Source organism: Vollenhovia emeryi, unplaced genomic scaffold (assembly GCF_000949405.1).
Source record: "Vollenhovia emeryi isolate VEMERY1.0 unplaced genomic scaffold, V.emery_V1.0 DF939177.1, whole genome shotgun sequence".
In the NCBI taxonomy this organism is placed as follows: Eukaryota; Metazoa; Arthropoda; class Insecta; order Hymenoptera; family Formicidae; genus Vollenhovia; species Vollenhovia emeryi.
The window spans coordinates 1,176,327-1,198,595 of record NW_011967189.1 but is presented as its reverse complement, the minus strand read 5'-3'; the positions used below and the strand labels follow the sequence as shown (position 1 = coordinate 1,198,595).

General features: G+C 37.4%; 1 protein-coding gene across 1 annotated transcript in view; it reads left to right on the top strand.

The window, feature by feature from the left end:
• Positions 1 to 22,269, top strand: part of LOC105563376 (lachesin-like) — a 116,452-nt gene that overhangs the window by 82,719 nt on the left and 11,464 nt on the right. Inside the window, exon 4 of the mRNA XM_012014932.1 lies at positions 17,455 to 17,674. Within this exon, the coding sequence (XP_011870322.1) occupies positions 17,455 to 17,674 (220 nt within the window). The remainder of the gene's footprint in view (positions 1 to 17,454; positions 17,675 to 22,269) is intronic.

The window sequence follows — 22,269 nt, the reverse complement described above, 5'->3', positions numbered from 1 at the left end:
TGTGACGGAAGGCGCGCGCTCTTTTTTATAAATTGACGTATGTAAGTGATCTGTTATCATACATGCAGATCGCTTACATATTATTGTAAGCACACGGTTCGCGTTAATCCAGTATCATCGCAAGTGAACGCGATACCGTCGTCCAGGCGTGAAACGCACACGATGCATTTTATACATAAATAATGCATTCAAATTTTACACTCCGAGGATGCTCGCACACGCGTGAAATTACAGTCGCATCCATCACCGCCGCCGTGTATCTCAAAATGCATCGGTATAATGAAAATGTTTGAGAATAAAATTCCGACGAATACGCCAAAGGGAAAGGAAGAAAGTGATACGCCAGGATAATGAAATATCAACGCGATGATTCCTCCGATACTGGAGTGGTCTTAGAGAGAAAGAGAGAGAGAAACTACAGGAATTCTGCAATTCACGAGCCGTGGACGGGCGTTGGGATATCTACATAAGTATTCGTCCATTCTCCGCGTGCATTTGCATCCGTATCGCGTACAAACAGATAAAGTTGTGTCGTGCCTGCACGCGCGTATGCATATATCGCGAGCATTACTCGAAAACTCGTGGGCTGACCCGCGCGCGCGCGAGAGGGAGGGACAAAGAGCGGAAGAGATAAAGCACGGGAACACACCGACGCGCGGGCGGCATCCGCGCGAGGTGCACGTGTACCGCGTGCGGAAGTGCAGCCGTAGGTATAAATGTAATAAAAATAAATAACGTGTCGGGGTCCCTTGCATTCGACAGTTGCGTCCAATTATTCGCTGATTACCGCGAGAGCGATCCACGTTGACGAGAACTACGGCGGCGGGAAGAAGAAAAAAACGAGGGGGGGTGGAATCGCCACGAAAGGCGGGACGTGCGCGTTCGTTCAAAGGGAACTGCTTTTATTGGCATCGGCGGGTTCCGCAGGATCGATCCAAATTGATCGAGCGCCGCGCATTCGGCGGAGCACCCGGAACAATGACTACGCAGTTAATCCATTTTTTTCTTAACTGTCGACTTTTTGCCGATAGTACGCCGGTAATCCCCGCGCGCGCGGTCCGTAGACGTTCATCGATGGCGATCGGAAAATCGATAGCGCAGCGCGGAGACTGAAAAATGCAGTCACGGGCCAGAACGCGCGTAGCGGCATTAAATATTTTGCGTGTGCGTGTGTGTGTGTGTGTGTACGCATCTCGCGTACGCACGTTGAACGCGCCCGTCGGAGTCGCGCGCGTGCGTGTGCAACCTCGTGCATTCACTAACGTGATGGGTTTCGGAGTAGTATCCGCGCGCTTTAATACGCCGTACCGTTTTTTAATAACAGATTTATTATGACTTTCCATTTGTTTCTATTAATTGCACTTACCCAGCCGTAGCACACGCTTAATATCATAATATTTTATGTAATCTGTTAAATTGAAATGTATTTATACTCATAAACGGTGATATAAACTTTTCGAGAGAGAGAGAGAGAGAGAGAGAGAGAGAGGGGGGGGAGAGAGCAAAGTGTTAGAATATATTAATATTCATTTCATTCTTCTTCCTCGATGTATTTTTATTTCAAAGCTTTCAGCACCGCGGAAAAATATAAAAACAAATAAAATACTGACCATGTACCGCAAGTCACCATCGGAATGTATTTTTCTTTTTTTTTCTGTGCATCTCACTGTAAAGGACGGTATTTGCATTTTCGAATTTTAAGTAAAACTATATGATACAGCACTGCGAGCACCAGTTGGCCAAAAAGTAGAGCGGGTGCAGCATGAAATGCATAAATCATGGTGCATCGTGAATTAAGAGTGATCTGCAAAAAAATGGTACTCTTGGATATGCAAACATATTATTTGCATCCAGTCAATGAGTCACAGGTCGCACACGTACAAACGCAGCACACGCACGCGAGCAATGGTCCGGAAAAAGAATTTACAGCTCGGCGAAATGCATATTTCACTGTGCAGCAGGAGATAAGTGCACTTGGTTAAAAAAAATACAGCGGAACTAAGGCGCTAATGAAAATTAATCTTAAATAAGAAAGTGTATTAAAAATGGCTACAGAGAGGGAGAAAGCGGGGGAGGGGGGGGGGAGAAAATTCACAAAGCGGAGCGTAATTATCGCCCATTTATATCGGCGATAAAATTGGTCCTTTAACGTTTAATGAAGTGTCACGTAACGCTGTTAAGTGAGACTGAACCTTACGTCCATCGACTATTATTTGAAGTATGGCACATTTTCATAGACGTACATTCTACATGTATTACGCTTCTTTATTCCCCGGGAAACTGTCTGAGAGAGAAATTACTCGGAGAGGATTGGGGGAGATACGGGAGAGTGTTATTATAGTTAAGCAGCGCGTTACAAGTACGATGTCCCATATTTATTACGCTACTTTAACGGCGGGAAGAAGGTAACGAACGTGAAAAGAGAAATTCAAGCCGCGACAGATAACGCAACTTTTAATTAATGATTTTGTTATTTTGCACGCAACTGCCCTCAACAGGCAAAAATTATTTATATAATTAATTGGTGATTGTTTGATCCGCTCCTTTTATAATATCGTTACGGTTTACTAAGTTTTTAACGACGATAATTAATTGCGTTTAATAGAATATTAAATCGTAATATCATTGCGTAATGAATTACAGTATTGACATCATTACTAATTAATTTGCGAAACAATAAACTAACGATTCCTGAATAAAACCATATTACGTAATAAGAGAGAAATTTTGAAAACAATTTTCGAGAAATTAAATGATTAAATTATTGTGTGTAACAATATTTAATTTTCCAAGACAGACTATTCTTTTTCAATTTAATTCACAACTAATATTTAATATAAGTGAGCGATGAAAATTTTAGTTTAAAAGGTTAAAAATACTAAGGTTTATAAAATCAATTATTTACAATATTTACCTTTAATTAGAACTTTTGAACTGAAAATATTTTATTTACTTTTGATAACCCAATAATAACATTGTGTGAATTTCATATACTTTTTCTAACTCAGCAAACTGCATACCGATTATTTATATTTATTTATACTGTCGGCCTTAAAACACGGTTTTTTGTTGGAAATCCACATACATGAACCGACATAACTTTCGATGCTAATACGCGTCCTTTTTAAAATCACTGTAAAGAATTTAAATATGTAAAGAATTTAAATATAAAATAAAAAGGAGAGATAAAAAAAGTTTAAAATAATACGCTCGTTGGAAGTCCTAAAACAAATGAGACAAATAAAAACAGGTCAGTTAATAAAAACAAAAATGAGCAATTTGAAAGATGGGATAATAATACATAGAGGAAAGTCCTGTATTATGAGATAGGAGTCTAATACGAGACAGTAAGTTTTCAACGTCCAAATTCAATCACAAATCTGTTTCACAATGCTTACACGGTCTAACAATCAATTTTCCATCAAACAGATTTCATTCCAAAGGCAATAAATTCATAATGAAACCAACAGATAACGTCTATTAATTTAGCAGAAACTCCGCTGTCTCATATTAGAAGCCTATCTCATAATAAGGGACTTCCCTCTAGCTATATTGAAAAATGAAGGGCGAACGTTTCGGCATCACAGTGCCATTACCTGTGCAAAATTGTGTAAATTTACGAGGAACGTGTCAACTGATGATTGAGTACAAAATTTATTGCAAATAAAATTTCGCAGTTAATAAAAGATTCTGTACAATTAATCAAAGTAAAAAATTGCATGTAATTTCGTTGAAACTCTGTGAACATGTTCCTGTTTTTTAAACAAGTGAGTTCTAAATTAAACCGTTGTCTCGAATTGTCGATTTTGAAGCATAAATATTTTGTAATTATGTAACAAATTTACAAATTTCTTTCTACCTATAATATTCTTGTCACTATATTTATTAAGAATCAGTTATAATTAGCCGTGCCGAAAGACTCTTCCCCGAAATGTACGCTCGATTAGAAAGCAATTGAATTTAAAGCCAGGTTAAGAAGAGGCGAGTCACCATTACTGTTAACAGCACGTGCTAAATACGTTCCGCCGTTTCCGCCACCCGTAAATGTGTATATTTATCATGATACTTGGCGAACAAAGGGGAGAATAGGTACGCTCCTGTATACACACCGGAACGGATTCCGTTAACCGGCGTGCGGTGGGTACAAACGGGTAGATCGATTTCAATTGGTTGATTGTGCTATGCATTCTCGGATTTCCTTCATGAACGACGAGTTAATTTATTTTATTCTCCGTAACTTTCCGGTCTTCCATCAGCGCGAGCTCGGTGGCACCGCGTTCGCCCGTTCCGCGCAACGTATATATTATACCTCCGGTTACGAAAGAGTCGGACACGCATTTGCGCGAAATTATGTAACAAAGGATCGCGGATAATTCCCTCCTCGTACATTCCCACTATGCGATTATTTTTGGGTCCATTGGAGAGATGCGTTCATCAGCAGAATGGACGATGAAATCGATTGGGGTGTGGGCGTGGTTATTTCAACCCCCTTCGCATGTCGTCGCCGCGGCCTGCTCTCTGCATCTTTCCTTACATTTATCTCTCTGGTGAATTCCTTCGGAAAAATAAATATCTGCCGTCCTATAACGGGGGGATATGTACCGCGACGGATGACACGATATTTGTTTTACCGTATTCGCCCGTTCGAAGGGTCAGATAGAAAAGGGGAGGGGCGAAGCGAAAGAGAGAGATTGTATCTGGAAGCTGTAAAGTGCAAGGGTATTTATCACTTTGCTAAAGCAGCTTAATGATCCGTGGGAGCTCGTACCGAACGGAATCCTCCCGCGCGCGTAGCGCACTATTCCGGTGTCTAGGAGACATTAACGTGCCAAGCGCCGCCTGCAGATAAAATATTTACGGAATGATAGAATGCTTTTAATCGAGAACTTTATAATAACGCCGTAGAAAATATTCTAATTGTCTCACTGGAAATATAAATACGTATTTTACCGGTAGCGCGTAAAAAGGGATTTGATAACAATGTTCATTGTGGCTCGTTTCAGAGATTATAAAGGACGAAATTTAAAGCCACCGCGCAACGGTATTCATAGGCTACGGAACAAGGAGCTTTTGCCTCTTTCAACGGAACATCAATTACATCCGTATCCTGATTATCCGCAATGCCAATTAACTGAATTTTCTCAATTAAGGAATATGGAGATTTCGCGGTCTTTGAAGCGAATTCCCTTTTATTTCGCCTAATTTAAGCCCAGTTCAAATTTTCGTAGTAAAATTTGGAAAATGCTAAAATACGATTACAAATATTTTATAACTTTGAAACGTCCGTAGTGTTTTTGCCGTAACCGGAACACCTGTGCGCTCCACGCACGCGCGATTTATTTATTTCTTCTTATATTTTCTTACAATAATTTTTACGCACAACAAATAATTGAAAAGGTTAACTGATGAGAAATATGATACGTTAAATGTGAACAAAAGAAGTGAAGTATGACACGAATCTGAGGGAGAAGTGAAGCACACCGCGCTTCGAAAAAACCAATCAGTATAGTGTAATTAGTAGGTTCGCTCCGTCATTTGTTTCGTTTTGCGTCAATCCCTTCTGCGCGTCCGACATTGATTTGGTCAAGTCAATGAGAGAGAAGTTGTATGTGTGGTAGTGTAACTTCGATGAGTACATACACACACGGAATAAAATAATCAACAATAATGAATAGAAAACATCAGATAGTTGTCTTAGGCCCGGTTTCACCAAACGTCGCTTAACTTTGATCTTAGTTTACTTCGCGTTTGTTTCTCTCTAAAGTAACAGTTTGAAAAAGAACGAATTAAACTGAGCTTAAAGTTAAGCGACGTTGGTGAAACCGGGCTTTAATAATCTGGATATTTAGTTCTAAGCTTAAAATTAAGATCCATACTACATGCAATTGAGTGAGTTATTTACGTTTGTGGCAGCCCGTGACGTTAACGTTTAATTCAAGCAACTTAATTTTTTTTAATTCAATAGCACTTTTTTTCCGTGCACACATACACAACGCTGGATTAAGGCCTTCACACACACAATTTCCGTAAAACGTAACAGTAAGATTTCGACTAATCGCTCGATTCTTTTAGGCTGGATTTACACTTGGCAGAAAAGCAGAAAGCAGAAAAGCAGACATATAATCAGAACCAATCAGAACTCTCGCTGGTAGTCAGCAGTTTCTACTTTCTGCCAGCAGAGTGTGCTGTTTACTACCAGCACGAATTCTGATTGGCTTCTGCTTCTCTGCTTTTCTGCCAAGGTGTGATCCAGCCTTTACGGCGTTGCCGTCTGTAAGCGAATCGAGCCATATGACTAGTCGAAACCTTACTGTTACGTTTTACGGAAAGTGTGTATGTGTGTGTGTGTGTGTGTGTGTGTGTGTGTGTGTGTGTGTGTGTGTGTGTGTGTGTGTGTGTGTGTGTGTGTGTGTGTGTGTGTGTGGAGGCCTTTACTGACCAAAGCAATGGCGGAATACTACTACGTGATCGGGACTGCAGAGATCAAAGGGACCGATAGAGAGTGGACCTACTGGTTAACTATGCAATCAGCTTCGGGAAAAGTGGCCTCAACTGTTCGATATTAACAACATTCACGTCGGTAACATCTCTTTTTTTAGAAAGAGAAGAGACAACAAGACACCATTGTATCGTAATTACTTATGGATACGAAGATTTCCAAGTATCCTTTATCGAATCTAATTATCCGGGGCAATTCTTAAACAATTTGACCCGCGCTCTACACCCGTGCGAAAAGATCTGTCTTTATACATACCGGGATACTCCATGAAATTTCTTAAAGCGAGAAAGATTGAAAGCGCCGTGTAATAAGGTCTGAAGGCGCTATCAATAATTCTTCCTTGAAGCGCGAATAAAATTGCAGCCGGTGGCTATGTAATACCCCTTTCGCGAGTGCATCGCATAAGGCGGGCACGTTCGCGTTCGATACGCTTTCCACGGAACGTGCATCACGTTTGACGCGTTAAGCGCGTCTCGATTACTTACTACATCATCGATTCATATCGTTGTCGTTGCCGGGATTTGCTGTAAGCTGCTTTAAATTTCCGCGACGACGCGCTGGCTGCACGGCTCCCCTCGCCATTGAGCCTCGCGGAAACCCCCTCCCGCCCCGTTCCTCTCTTTCGCTGATAATTGGTCGGAAATCGAATTTGCTGCTTAATGAATCTCCCATTACGCGCAATGCGCTATTAGCGCACTCGCGTTTCGACGGCACGTCGGCGCGATGCGTTCGGGCCCCCCGGGCCGTTACCCTAGTTTCAACCATCAGGCGCAGAAAGTATACAAGAATTTGCCGATGGCTATCCCCTCGATCTCTATTTATCTACTCCTCTCCCCGTCCGCCACATTCCCGCTGCATCTGCCTCTCCCCTTCCGCCTCCTCCTATTCTTCTGGCAACACGGCCAATTCTGTTCGCGAACTGTGCGATCGTTCTCTTTCCTATGGTGCTTCCAGCCGGCTTTTAAACGACGTACACCGACGTCCTCGTCTAACTTTCTCTATAAAAGGCTCCGCGAAGAAAATATCCGCAGACAGTGGGTAAACATTCAAAGCCTCATCTCGGAAATTGCGCGAAACCTTTCGGGGCATTGTCAGTTTTAACGTCGTGGCGCTAGTTGATGTCGGGGCGAAGAGAGATTGGAGAAGGGTTGTTTAGAAAATAAGGCGAATACGGAAGAGTAGGGGGCACGTAAAGGATCTTATCGCCGGGGAAAAAAAACCGTCTTCCCTCTTCCGGATTTCGCAATCTGTTGAAGCTGTTTGAAAATTACGTCGACCACCGCTTGAACTGCGTTTCCATATTTTATTCAGTGCATTAATACATTATAATTATTTTTTTATGTTGCCTTTCATCTTCATTCGCACTAAATTGGTAGATATAATTTTAATACATTCTGATTAGTTTTTCAAACTCTCTCATCTTCATTTATTAAATTTTACTTTGTCAGTATCATTCTCCTTCATTCAATTAGATGTTTAACTTTAACTTCTCTTCCTTTAACTTTATATTTATTCTCTAACCTTCTTTAAGTATAAGTCAAAAGATATGTTTTGAGGAAATTTGATAGCTCTTTGAGACTTGACAATGTCGCATTTTTAAATATGTTTTTAAATGTGCATATATAAATATATAATTTTTTGATGAAAAAGTCTTATAAATTTATAAAAATCAAAGAGGCCCCGCCAAAGCACCCGTTCTAACTGCTCCTTTGTACAAGAGCCTTGATAACTCGTTAACTATTGCGAAAATTGTAAAATGGTAGAAGATTTTTCGACTCTCTAATCTGCTCTATCCGTAAATAAGAGGTGAGGCGGGTATTACGTGTAGATTTTGCGAAAAGAAAATAAATAGCACGAATTTTTTAGAGAGATTCTATATGCATTTATGTAATTTGCGTTATTTTAAATGTCCAATGTTAAAACGATTAAAATGACATTACGGTTTGTTTTGGTCAAAAGTTTGTAAATCGATTGCATATCAACGCGGAAAATATTTAATGCAATTTTCGGCGAACGAGTTTACATTTCTATGAATAATCACAAGTTTTCAGTTCACTCACATCATAACTCATGGAAATAAATTTAGCGATAAATGGAAATAATTATATATGACGCGGAAATTATATATGTTAGACTATCAGAGAGAGAGAGAGAGAGAGAGAGAGAGAGCTTGCAGATTTTGATTTAAGTTGATAATAAAAATTACGTAAATTGAATTTGTAAGCTGCATTTACGTTATGCACGTTGCACGTTCATAAATATCTGCGAGAATAAATATTCCGTTAAAGGTAAATGTATTGCACGAAATGTATACACTTAAGTACTCTATTGACAAGACCAAGAAATAGGTAGGGTAAGTACATGAGAAAGAAAAAGAATTGAGTAGCGTGAACGCAAGAAACCGTGAAGCGATAGCGGGGTGGAGGCTGGAGGAAACAGGAAGAAAGGAAACACTCGTGTAAGAAATAATCGGTAGTAGAGAGCAACATGAAATGTATCCAATGCGACGTGCAAGAAATAGACACATCGGAAGAAAAGAAAGATAAACCTAAGATAAAGTAACTAGAATTCGTTACGTATACATTCTAATTGTAAGTTGGGAAAAATTAGACGAACGTATAGCACATTTTATGATTTCATTACGTTAGACGCGTGATTTTTATTGCAATAATAAATAAGTTGCTGAAGTTTCAGCACGTTCAAGATGTTTAAAAGTTGGGAGAAAATTTGACTTAGATTTTATTTCAAAAGACTCGGTATAATCCATTGGCTTGCTGTACGAAGAGATTGGAGAGGCAGCGTCTAAAATTGTTTGTGAAACCAGGACAAGAGATTCATCTTCAACGATAAGATCTCGCTGAGTTGAAGTTCATTACTGAATCCCGGATCTTCGTTAAATAGCCTGAATATCTTTTCCGTTTCGGTAGGGACAGAAAAAAACGGCTTCATTCAAAAGAAGCCATTTAATTTGCCGAACGGAATCACGTTCCCTCGATAGATTTTCTTCGGCGATTTACATGGTATATTATTGAATCGGAATGATTTATCGCGGAAGAATCTAAATTATTAATAATTTAAAATCAAACTTGATTACAGTTTAGTGCAAAAAGTTTATCGCCTTTTTTATTAAGCTTCGTAGTAAATTAAGTGAAAAATTGAAGTTTTTTTAAAAGATGGAGGAAACATTTTTTCTCGAAACACGAAGAAAATATTGTATCGAGCTCGTGGCAGTAATTTTGCCGGGATTTTACTGAAATTTTATTTTCACCCTCGGAAATAGAAATTATTTCTTGAAACAAAATACTTTAACATTTTTAATACCAAGTGAAATGTAAAGATTAAAATATATATTTTTCAGATTTTATTAATTTATTTAATGCTTACATTTTTTTGTGGAAATATTTGCAAGCATCATGTGATTATTTTTCGCATGACCGCGCCGATTCAATGTGGGTAAAGTATTAATACACAATAGGTTGGCATACGTTGAACGCAGGCTGAACCCAATTAGTAATCTAAGCGAGTTAGTGACCGATATCTAACGCTTCTCGAACTGAATAGGGCAGTGTTTAACAATACCGCTATTCGCCATCCTGTTACGCGAAGCGACAGGGCTGCGTCATCCCGACAATAACAATTTCTGTCATTTACATTAATACATCTCACGGGCGTCTTCCGACAATTTCGCAATCATTAACTAAGCGGTCCCTAAATCCATGTCACTCAACTACAACGGACTATCCATCTGGATTTTAATCACAGTATATAAACAAGTTCTCGTCCCTGAAACAGAATTTCAAGTACGTAAATTCATTTTCTTATTGTATTAAAACAATTGACATTTTTTAAGAGATGACTTCCCATATAGCACAGAGAATTCGGAAGGGATTCTTTTTGAATTCCAAAATTACGAAATGAACTTCTTGTTCAATTTCATTTCTATTCGAGAAACATTCTTAAGAGTTTAAAAAGAATTCGCTTTGGTGTTACCAATTTTGAGCTCTTTTTTAAATAATGCAAGAGTACTTTTTTTACCCTTTAAAAATTTACAATGGAATTCTGTCGCAGTTCATTTAGGACAGATTACGCTAATTACTGAAGAATTTAAAATGGTGAATCCTTTTTGAATGTATACACAGGGTGTCCTAGGAAACTCGATGACCCTATCACTGACAGATTCTATGGAGAACATTCCGAGACAAAAATTCTTATGTAAAAATCTCGAGGCTGTAATAGTTTTTAAATGGGAAGCAATTAGTTTCACTAATCAGTTTGTGGAAACTTTGCGCGCTCAGCCTTCGTGAGAGTACACCGGGAAGGTGCTGCTTCTCAAAGTAATTTTTTTGTCATATTTAGAATTACCTGTCAATTTCTAGAAATTGAATCAATGTACATACAAGGACATCTTATAAGTGTTTCTCATTTAAAAACTATGATAGGCTCGACATTTTTATATAAGGATTTTCGTCTCTTAGAATGTTTTACAGAATCTGTCAGCGAAAGAGTTATCGAGCTTTCTTAGATACTACATGTCTACATACATCATACGTATGTGTTCTATTATATTTACATAGTCTGTATATTAAGATCATATTTTTTATTCACAAAACCATAAATTAAGAATACATTGTTGAAATAGGAATATTTATATTCTGTAAAAATAACCGTGGTGGCTTAGTTTATTTTCGAAAAAAGAACTTCTTTCTAACTGAGAGATGTTTTTGGACATGAAATTGCTAAATAGAACAATATTGTCCTGTAAAATGTCTAAGGGTTGTTCAACTTCTCGGTAAGTTTAACGAATAATTGAATTATATGTACGTCTTCGTTTCTACTTAAAATTAGACAAAGATACGATATAAGTTAACTTATTATTATAGTTAACTTATTAAGAGGTTGAAAAACCCGGCTCGAAATAAATTGCGTAATCTCTTAATTACGTGATGTTTAACAATAAGTTTTACATGTACTAATATAAGGAGGTATTTATCTGTGCTGAAAAATGTTTGCTTTCGCAGATAAATAAATTCTCAGAACAATCTGATCGAATAAACCACACGGAATAGTGCATGTGGCTACGATATTTTACGTTCAACGTGAAGTATGGTGGACATATTTTCATATTGTGGTAGAACGACAACTGCGGTCAATTTATGCATCTCAATCGCGTAGTGCCACTGTAACAATGACAAATTTACTTACTACATTACGAGAGAATAAACCTTTCTAATTCATCTTGTATGTATAAATGTAGGTATATCAATAGTACAAAATATATCAGAAGATTGTGACAAACATAAAATTATATTTATGTTAATATTAAGTTTCTAAGTATGGACAAAGCCGTGTTCACACGTGACTGACTAAAGCGTTTTGATTAAAGCGTCGTGTTGTCCAAAACTGGACGGCACGGCAACTTCGCGTGTGCGATCGATGGAATTCAATTTTCCGCGAGAAAAAGTCCTTCAATCTCACTTTAGCAGGTGCTTAGAACTATACGGGGAACATAAAGGCATATATGGGCGGAGAGATCTTATCGTCACGGGCAGACCTCTTTCTTTCCGATTTCGACGGTCAATCCTGTCTCTACGAGCGGTACCGTCGCTCAGTGAGCCCTGCGTTCACCAGATAATCCCCGCTGATAGCTCTTCTTGCGATGGCACTGACCGTTTTTAGGCTGCGTACATTTTTCGGAGGGACGTACGAAAACGGATATTGATTGTTACGCTTCTTCTCGTTTCATGGTAACCGCACCGTCGCCACCAGCGGTGTACCTTGAAAATATTTTCTACCAAGATCTTGACAATGTGCATTGTGTTCGCGATACTGTTGAGTACCTGACAACACATTTAATCTCTTAAAAGATTCAATATTTCTCTTGTTACTTGAGGTGAATATACGTTTATTTCTTTTTTATTTTTTTTTGACGTGCCAATTGTGTATTTTCTTTGTTGTACTGGGTGTCTCGAAATTTGAGGATAATGATATTGCAGCATAAAAGTTCATGAAAGTTCATGAAAAATTAAATAATAAAAGCGCATGTTTATGTGCGTAGCCAGGGGAAAGCGGGAGGATGTTCCCCCTAAATTTGGAAAGAAGAAAGAAGAAATACATTTTTGCAGAAGACGTACAGAAAGTCTTTTTTACTTTGACAAATTTTTTAATAATACAATTTTAATAAAAAATGATTTAATGTGTCTGATTTTTTCTTACTGAGTGTCTCAAGGAGAAAAAATTGCTGAGTGTACTTCGATTAAGTAATAATTGGGTTAATAGTTAATGGAATTGGGCTAGTGGTCAACGCAAATCTTAATCAGGTAATTAAATTAACCAATATAAATGCGGGACTAACATAACAACCCCCTCGACTTATTTTAAGAGTTTTTCTGTATGGCCACCCTCCAAAAAATTCTCTAGCTACGTTCCTGTTCTTGAATATAATCAACTAATCAAGTTACAGTAGCGTAATCTTTTAATTTTCGTAAAATTTCTACGTTTAAAAAATATGACGAGAGATAAAGAGCTACGAGTTTTTCAAATCTTCGTTTCTATTATCTTATAAATGATATTATCATCTAATATTCTTTGGAGATTTCAAGAAGCGCATCCAGTTGGGAAATACTGCGTACGTATGAACCTCCCCCAGGTGCTTTTAATATTTATGTTCTTCGAGTCCGGCGTACTACTTCGGACTGAATTTAGGGTTCCTCGTAACCTCTCGCTGTGTCGGTCTCGTGCTTTCTCGCGAAGGGATTATTTTAAATCTTTTCATGCAGAACGTATATAGAATACGCGATAACGCTTGCAACGATATATATTATATTAACGACGCTTTCCATGTTGCGCCATTTTGTAAAGTACAGCTTTATTAAAATTACAGGTTAATGGGTATCGACCATCCAGGTGACACATAAAATATTTTCTCGTTAAGATAAAAGATTCTGGCCTGTTAGCGTTCTGTACGTAAATAACGAATTATTGCTGACGAATAAATCGATTTGCTTGCTCCGAGACGTTACAAAAAGTGGTGTTGTAATTTTAAAAGTGCGCCGGTATTAAAGTGCACGATACGTGGCTTATATATTAAGATTTTAATTAAAAAATGCAAATAATATGTAATTTATAATGCAAAAGTATTAAATTGGCATTCATGTCGCGCATTCGACACGAAATGCGTCTGGTTTTATCGGTCAGATATTATGTTCTCTTTATGAAACTAATGAAATTAAACATCTAGAATTCATATTTAATTTTACTTATTACGTAAAACGTGTGTAACACACGCATATTTGTTTGCTTTGCAAAAGCATGCGCGTAAATAAAAATGTGTCTCTGATTGATACGCAGTAATTAATTTGCAATAAAAGAAAGCGAAGATAACTGAGATAGCCGAGATGACAAAGAAAACGCCAGATATGCTGAAAGACGCTGCCATTTGAAATAAAAGAGTTAATTACATTTGGTTTCCTCCGGTCGTTCTTCCTCCCTATTTTCCAGCATTCCGTGCTGCGAGTTTCTCCAGAAAAATTTTTACCTTCATTTCCTATGCAAATTTCTCGGTGCTTCTTCCAACGTACATACATACGAATTCATTACAAATATTTCATTCTGCCGTTTGCAAAATACTCTATGTTTATAGACGTTGCTTGTACATTAAATGTACGGGGGCGTTTCAGTTCGACAGAAGCAAATTTGCCATGGGAATTTTCAATGTTTATGGCCATTAATATTAATGCGACATTTCATTTTTTTTTAATTTAACGCTCGGTCGCCCCGAGTTTTAGTTTCATTCTCTATAAATCGCGGTCGAAAACGGATCTGGCGTGGGGTGGAAAATCACTTTAAATCTCTTTAGCGTCTGGCACGTTTAAATGCGCAATAAAGTTAACTAACTCGTGACGTGTGTCCTGTCCGAGGGAACGACTCGGTTTTACAGACTGCGAGCTTCCGTTCGGCGAAATGTGAAAATGGATACTGGCCAAGTCGTATCAACGTAAAATATTTTCTTGCGGAGATACGTCTTCTGATCGACTCCATAGGATATTTCTCCACGGTACATCCCTTCTGCGAGCAAATATTACGTCGGTTTGCGCCGCGCAGAAAGACGTACTGTCTACAGCTAGAGCTGGAATAGTAACACAGGGAAGAATATTTTGGGAATGGATACATTTTGAGGCTTTATAGTGTTATTTATTACATCTATATGCTTACGACATTAAAACACATTAAAATATAGGTGAAGTTGATTTACATATATGATGTTGCCTGTCGTACTTCTGATGCAAATACTTGGCGGTTTATAAATATCAAATGTTTTATGCAACACTGTGCTCTTCATTCGACACGTATATTTTTCTCTGCTGTAAGGGATGGCGGAGCGTGACAAAGGGGTAAGAAATATGCGGTTATCAAGGGGGATCTAAACGTCTTTCGAGTTGACGATCAATTCCGGTCACGAGCCCTACAATCATCTCGCGGCACAGTCGCCGGATTATTCTGGCTGACGGCGCTTCTTGGGGCTTTCAGGTGGTCCGAGTCGGGCGGAAGTACGTACGATAGTTGCCGAACGTTATTGACGTGCCCGTAGTTACTGACCGTCCCGCGCGTATGTGTATATTTGTCGCAGTTACTGGCCGTCGCAAGTTTTAGTTACTGTCCGTTATGAGCATCCGGTACGTACTAATAGTTGCCGGCATTGAGTGCTTCGTTGACGTCACAAACTTTGCAACGCCTAATTTGGCGCAGGTGAATAGGTGTGCACCTCTCGCGCTTCGTGCGAAACCCTCGTAATTAACCGCAGTGTGATGAAGGCCGGGTAAATGGGAATATTCATTGTTTAAGCTCCTAAGCCGATATCGTACGACAAAGCTACCGTGTTAGCGCGGAAGTGCGGATTTTACGGCGACGAAATAATTGACGTAAAGAACTCTGTAAAAGTCAATCGGTGGATTATCACTGAAAACAGTGAATACTCACTGATTTGCAGTTGTAAGTACAGCATTGAATTATTCAGCGCTATATTTATAACTGTTTTCGGTGATAATACGCTGATTGACTTTTAGAAGTTTCGAGATGTAGAGAACTGTGGATTTTGCAGAAGAAATGCCCGGGGACAGAAATTTAGATGTAATTGTACGTAATTATATCACATTACATATAATTATAAATAATTAGATTTATTAATGTCATCATTTATTCATGATTTATTATTGATTAATCAAGTTGTTATAACTCTATATAAATTTATGTGTACAATTGCACGAATATGTATATATATAATTCTCTCCGTGTAGTTCACACATACTGTGATACTACATACATACAGCTTGAAATTCAGTGATTTGTATAGATGTATAGATGAGAAAAATGATGATAAAAATGCAGGTCCAGGTATTAATGAATAAGACTGTACAAGATGCACATGTTATCAAGTGTCTACTGTAAAATTCTGAACACATTCGATGCACTTTGACGAAAGTTATGCTCTAAAAATCGAGAAGTGATACAATTCTGGCCGGTACTGTATGTTGCTTACTGAAATACAAAGACGTACTTATAATGACGATTCTTTATAATGAAACGGAAACTCATTTGCAAAAATGAGCCGGCAATGCATACGATGTGTATTGTAACGGCATGAAAATATTACCAAGATATTTATTAGAACAGCAAATATAATACTTCAATATTATTTTGTAGCGCAAGTTTACACACTGTTTTCGTAAAAGCAATATTTGCAAACTTGATCGCGTTTAAAAATATGAAGGTTTTATTTGCGTGTAAATCTGCAAGTCATATACGGGGAAATAAGGAAGTTGTACTTTCGAAATTATATATGCATTATGGTAACTATTATAATTTAACCGCGATAAAATTTGCAAGTACTGGAATATTACTTAGCGTCGGCATGGAACAGAGGGGAAAAAAGATGATACCGACTTACACCCCATATATTTTTTGCTCCCCACATTTTTTTACAAGGGACACAGGCACTAAATCGCGCGAAATACTTCAAAGCTCGTGGGACATACGTAACGTCTTTTGTTTGCAGGATTAACGTTGTCAAATAGCTACGTATGCAGAATTAAGACACGAGCAATTAATGTTATAACGAGAACTGTGGACTGCACGGCGAGCAGTAGTTACGCGCAGCAGTTACTGTTTGTATTCTGTGGACGCGTATCAGTAGTTGCGGATCGCTATGTCGGACAGTAGTTTCTAACCGTTATGAACGGGCAGTGATTACTGTTCATTATATACGGACGGTAGTCACCGACTGTTATGACTAACAATTGCGACAGATGCGTTGCCAGTCTGTATTCCAATTACCGTATCATATGAAAACGTAGCGAAATATTCAATTTTATTATATACCTACGAAAGCGAATGGAGATGTGATGAACATAACCATCCGCGTTGAATGGCTAAAAATGATACGCGAGATTAATTGTAACGTGTATAGTGTTTTCATTTTTTTCATTCTATTTTTTTATGGCCTGTTTCGCTTTATTGTATTAAATTACAAGCACTCTCGTGGACAAATCGAAGCTAACTTTTTATCAATATATGAATTCAATATGAACCTTCCATATATAGTGTTGCAAATTTAGTTTTGCCAACTTTCGTTCCTCAAATTACTGAAATATTTTATTTTACGGTATTGGATCGAATAATCTCTTTCATACGCATACAATCATTACATTAAACACTTAATACAAATGTTAAAATTCTATATGAACATTGAGATTATGAAGGTGAAGATCGTTACCTGTAGAATAAGAGATTCGCGTAAGATCTAATTGTAAGTAGAAACTTTACTCGATGGCCGAAAAACCATAGATGCAAAGTGAAATCCACCCAATTAAACATAGTTTTCTCTCTGCTTTCGTGAACAATGTGACTGGGAGATATTGAATTACGTTTCTCAATAAATCTTCTTTGTCGGCTGCTCGCAGGTGTCGTGGATCAAGAGGAAGAACGTACAGTTACACGAGCTACTGACCGTAGGACTCACGACATACGCCAACGACGAACGGTTTCAGGCAAAGCATTTCCACCACAGCGAGGATTGGACGCTTCAAATAAAATACGTCCAGCCGAGGGATGCCGGTCTGTACGAGTGCCAAGTGTCCACTCATCCGCCCACGAGTATATTTCTGCTCCTTGAGGTCGTCGGTAAGCATAAAACTTTACCACAAAGTCGCAATACTCGCGTACTCGTAACTTTTATGATCACGAGTGATTTGTATTATAATGTCCTGCCTGAATTATATTATTCTATAAAATATTACATTATTCGACTCTCACTGCCCTTTTTTAATTTTGATTATACCTGTATTTTTTTCAGAATTCTCAATGTCTGTTTATATGCGGCGTCTACAATGAGATTTTTAGGACGTAAGATTTAAGAAAATGACCAGTCGCAGTCGACTATTCTCCTCACATTCGAATGCGCTAGGTCACTTTCTTACGTCTTAAAGATCTCATTGTAGACACCGCCTATCGTACACGGAAAAGAAATGCTGTTGAATTAGAAAAGATGAAGTTGCTTGAATTAACGTCACGCGTTGCCACAAACAAAAGTACTTCATTCAACTGTATTTGCTATGAATTTTAATTTTAAGCATTGAACTAAATGTCCAGATTATTAAGAGAACTATCTAATGTTTTTCATTCATTAATACTGACGTTGTTTCAACAATTTTATTTCAATTACACTGATCTTGTCGATACAACATTATTTTTATCCGTGTAGACATAAAAAGTAAGCGGGTAATGAAAGATATTATTTCTTCCAAAGAAGAAAAAATCCAAGTAACAGCTCAGAATTTTGTTTATCGATATTCCCCCCACATTTTTCTCCTATCATCTTTACGTATTTATTCTCACGTATTATGCGAAGTAAATATGTACGGTGCGACGCACAATGCGTGCACAAGCGTATATGAGAAATACGCGCGAGCTTTCCTGTGCGCAGCCACATGTACGTACCGTATACCTTAGCTCTCTGTGAAAAGAAGAGGAGCGGTGAAGAGCCATCGTATGCGAAAAATGCCGCGATGCTTTTGTCCATTTGCTGATAAGAGCACATCTGCGAACATAACGGCGAAAGCTCTCTTTTCCGCCGCTTGTAACGCCCGCCTAGCGGCCTCGACAGTTCACGCACGTCTGCACACATTTTCTAGGCATTCCCCGCGTAGCTTGTCTATCGCGCCCTAACCCGGGGACCACAATTTTTAAGCATTCTCGTGCGAGCCGTCCCCCCGGCGACAGGTACTTTTATTTAGATTTTATTAAGCGGCAGGCGAGAAGGGATCGATAGCGCGAAAAATACTTTCCCGTTGTTGTGTTGCGGGAATTTCGCGAAATACGCTCTCGATGCGACGCGCTCGCGCTCGATGCACGCGCACCAGCCAGCCGCATATTTGCATTTAGATTCGGCTTTTTCCGGCGCGCATCTCTTATGCGCGAGGCTATCTAATTTCCTCGGGATTTCCCTGGTCTTTTTTCGACGTCGTACGCGTCGGTGCTGCGCGGTTTCACCACCCTTTCCCTCAGGATGCTTTCGACATTTATGCTTTCGCAACACGCACTGTTGTGGGTCACCTCTTTACTCAGTGTTCTTTTAACTATAGCATTCGGTGTGCGCTTGCAAACGATTCGAGACATCCCGAGCAATAGCTTCCAAATATTAAGTCTCAACTGTCAGTCTCAATTATCAAGTCTCACGTCTTGCAAATTAAATTGTGACTTGCCGCAATTTTTTATAATTATGTAATTTTATAAGCTACGGTTTAAAGAAATTTTTGACATTTACTTCAATTTAAATTGTTAATGTAAATTTAATTATATCAATGGACTAATGATACACTAAACAATGCATTTCAAGCATTATTTCAAGAATAGGCACCGAGAATTATATACTATAGAATATTGATATTTATATTTCGTTGTGTACTGAAACGAATAAAAAAAAATCAGTACGAACGGGAGAAAGAATTTTTTGCAATAAAACAGAAATATTTATTTATCCAAATCCAAATATTTCATTTACTAAGAGCATTTCCTATATAAAGTTTTATATTATATCAATGTTAATAGTTGTTTTATGCCAACAGATATTGCCTGGAGCGAGCAATATTTCACAAAGTTAGTATGGAAATCTTTACGTGCGTGCAACGAAAACGAAGTAAGCTCAAAACACAACTAGATTAAAAAGTAAAAGATGAACCTATCTATTCGAGCGGAATTTTTTATATACCAATATCCTGTCTGGAATAAACGCTTGAGCTAGAAAAATATTCCACGTCAAATAGTGGAGCATTTTTAATCGTAATTAGGATATCTTTAAAAAATATATAAATATCTATATTATATATAATAAATATAATATATAATAAATATATATATTATATTATAACTGTTGCGGTACTCTCTGTTGTTTCTGAGAACAAAAATTTTTATAACAAAATTAAAGATCATAAAGAATGATTTGACGCCAGTATATGATTAACCAATGTAGAAAAATTACTAAACGACGCTAACTGGCAAATTCTAATTAAAGAAATTTAGTGCGAAAAATATTACCTCCGCCAGAATTTGAACCTGGACTTCCCTACACTCTAGGCGGGCGTTTCACCAATTCGACCACTGAGGCATGAAAATTAAACATAATTTAAAAATAAATCTAGCAATGTACAAAAAATTCTGAAAAAGACTAGTAGGATAAATGAAAAATATAATAATGTAAAAAATGTAAACGCACCGATAAACGTGATTTTGAAAGCGAAACTTTTGTTTAAATTTATGTATTTAATCGTCCTAATATAGTATTCTAGCGTTTCAACGATCCTAAAAGCATAAAAGCTGTAATAAACGTATTTAATGTACGCGTATAAGAGCATTTATTAAAATAAGTGGAGTTTTTATAAATGCTTTTATTTTTTGTTTTGAACATTTTATAAAAAACAGAGTTGTATAATTTTCATTATTCTATATTGCACAAGTTCAAGGTTTATCGGAAAGAAAAGCTCATGTATATGTGGGGTCTTGTTAGCATTAGCGTAGATTCCTTTCTTTTGAAAATAATTATATGCGACTTTTTTGTATCTTTCTTTTATGTTTTTACTGATTTGTAGCTAATATTAATTTTCATTACAAGTATAATACTTTTTACTTATTATAATATTTATTTTAATATCTATTTCTACAGGATATTGTGAAGTTACCCAGCATATACCATAATGCATTTACCTACGTAATTTTCTCGAGTTTATGTTTTTGCTTTTGTTATGCCTTTTACTTAGCGAATTACATTTACGTGTGTGTGTATCTTCCTCACTGTTTCTCTTTCATATTTATGTACCGTCGTCTGAAATACATCGGATACATTTCTACCCCACACACTTTCTCCACCATCTTTAACATCTCGAAGGACGAGGGTGAACACAATTTAATAAATTGAATCAAATTCTATTATACATATATTGAATGAGCTGCCATATTACATTAATATAACAACGTAACGCAAAATATTTGAGATAAAGGAGATCGGTTTGGCCTGCAAATTTTCAAATTACAATGCAAGTTGCTGTATAAAAAAATGTTTCAATATGACTTACTTAAGTATCAGCTAATCAAAGTTGATTAGCTTCTTCATTGACCATTAAAAAATGTTTATAAATAAAAAGTATAAGCGACATATTATAATATGTGCAGCAAACTGGTCCGTACATCTTTTTATATGCGCAATAATCAAGTAGCAGCTCTTGATTTATTTTCATAGGACGAATCGCTTGTGCTCTGATTATGCTTTCCTGTTTATGCACGGGAGTTAATTTATGCCAAGTTGTTTATAATGTGTACTCTAATTCCTGACAGTCCATATTTTATGTATGCAGCACCGTAATTTTCTCGAGATGTCGGTCCGTGTTTTTGCCTCTAAGGCGTCTTGGCGTGCTGTACGTAACTAAAGTCTTTTCTTACGTGCCTTTAATATTTATATTTTTCCCCGAGGTGCTCTCGTTTGCGGAATTTAGGGTATTTTCTTCTTGTTGATCTTTCAATCGCATTAAAGCGCCAAAAACGGAAAATGTCTTGATAAATCATCGATTGCCATGTATTGTTGTTAAGGTTTTTAATTTTCTGGTTAACTGTTAACCAGTAGTTAGTCGACTCCCCATCTTTTTCTATGTATATTATTATCTAAGAAGAGACAGGTAATCGACTAGCCTCTGGTTAATATTTAACCAGCAAATGAAAAACCAGGCCTACATAAGTGAAGTTACCAAGAACATCTTTGCGGGCTTGTGCTTTCGTTCTGAATGCTTGAGTTCTTAAGAGATTTAAACGTTATAAAATAATTTTGTATTATTCGAATCGGAATAATAAACGTTTGCTCAGATAGTCCCAAAGCCGATTAGTGGGGACGTTAATTGTTTTAATTTCCATTGCCCGATTAAGCGTAGCATTTTTAATATAGTTACAACGCAAAAGCGGAAATAAATTTAATTTATTATATTTTCAATGAAATTCTGTTGTTTCTCGCATCAATATTTTCAATAAATTTCTATTAAGTTTTTCACTTAAATATTTTTATTTGCATTTGACGGCTCTTTTCTCTCTCGTTCAGTTAATTATTATTCTAATGTGGGACGAATTATTATATTATATTTCAATTCTTTCACAAATTAATTATAATAATTAACAATTAAAATAATTTTTCAACGACTTTGTCATCTTTGTAATCGCTATAAGCATTTGTATCATGC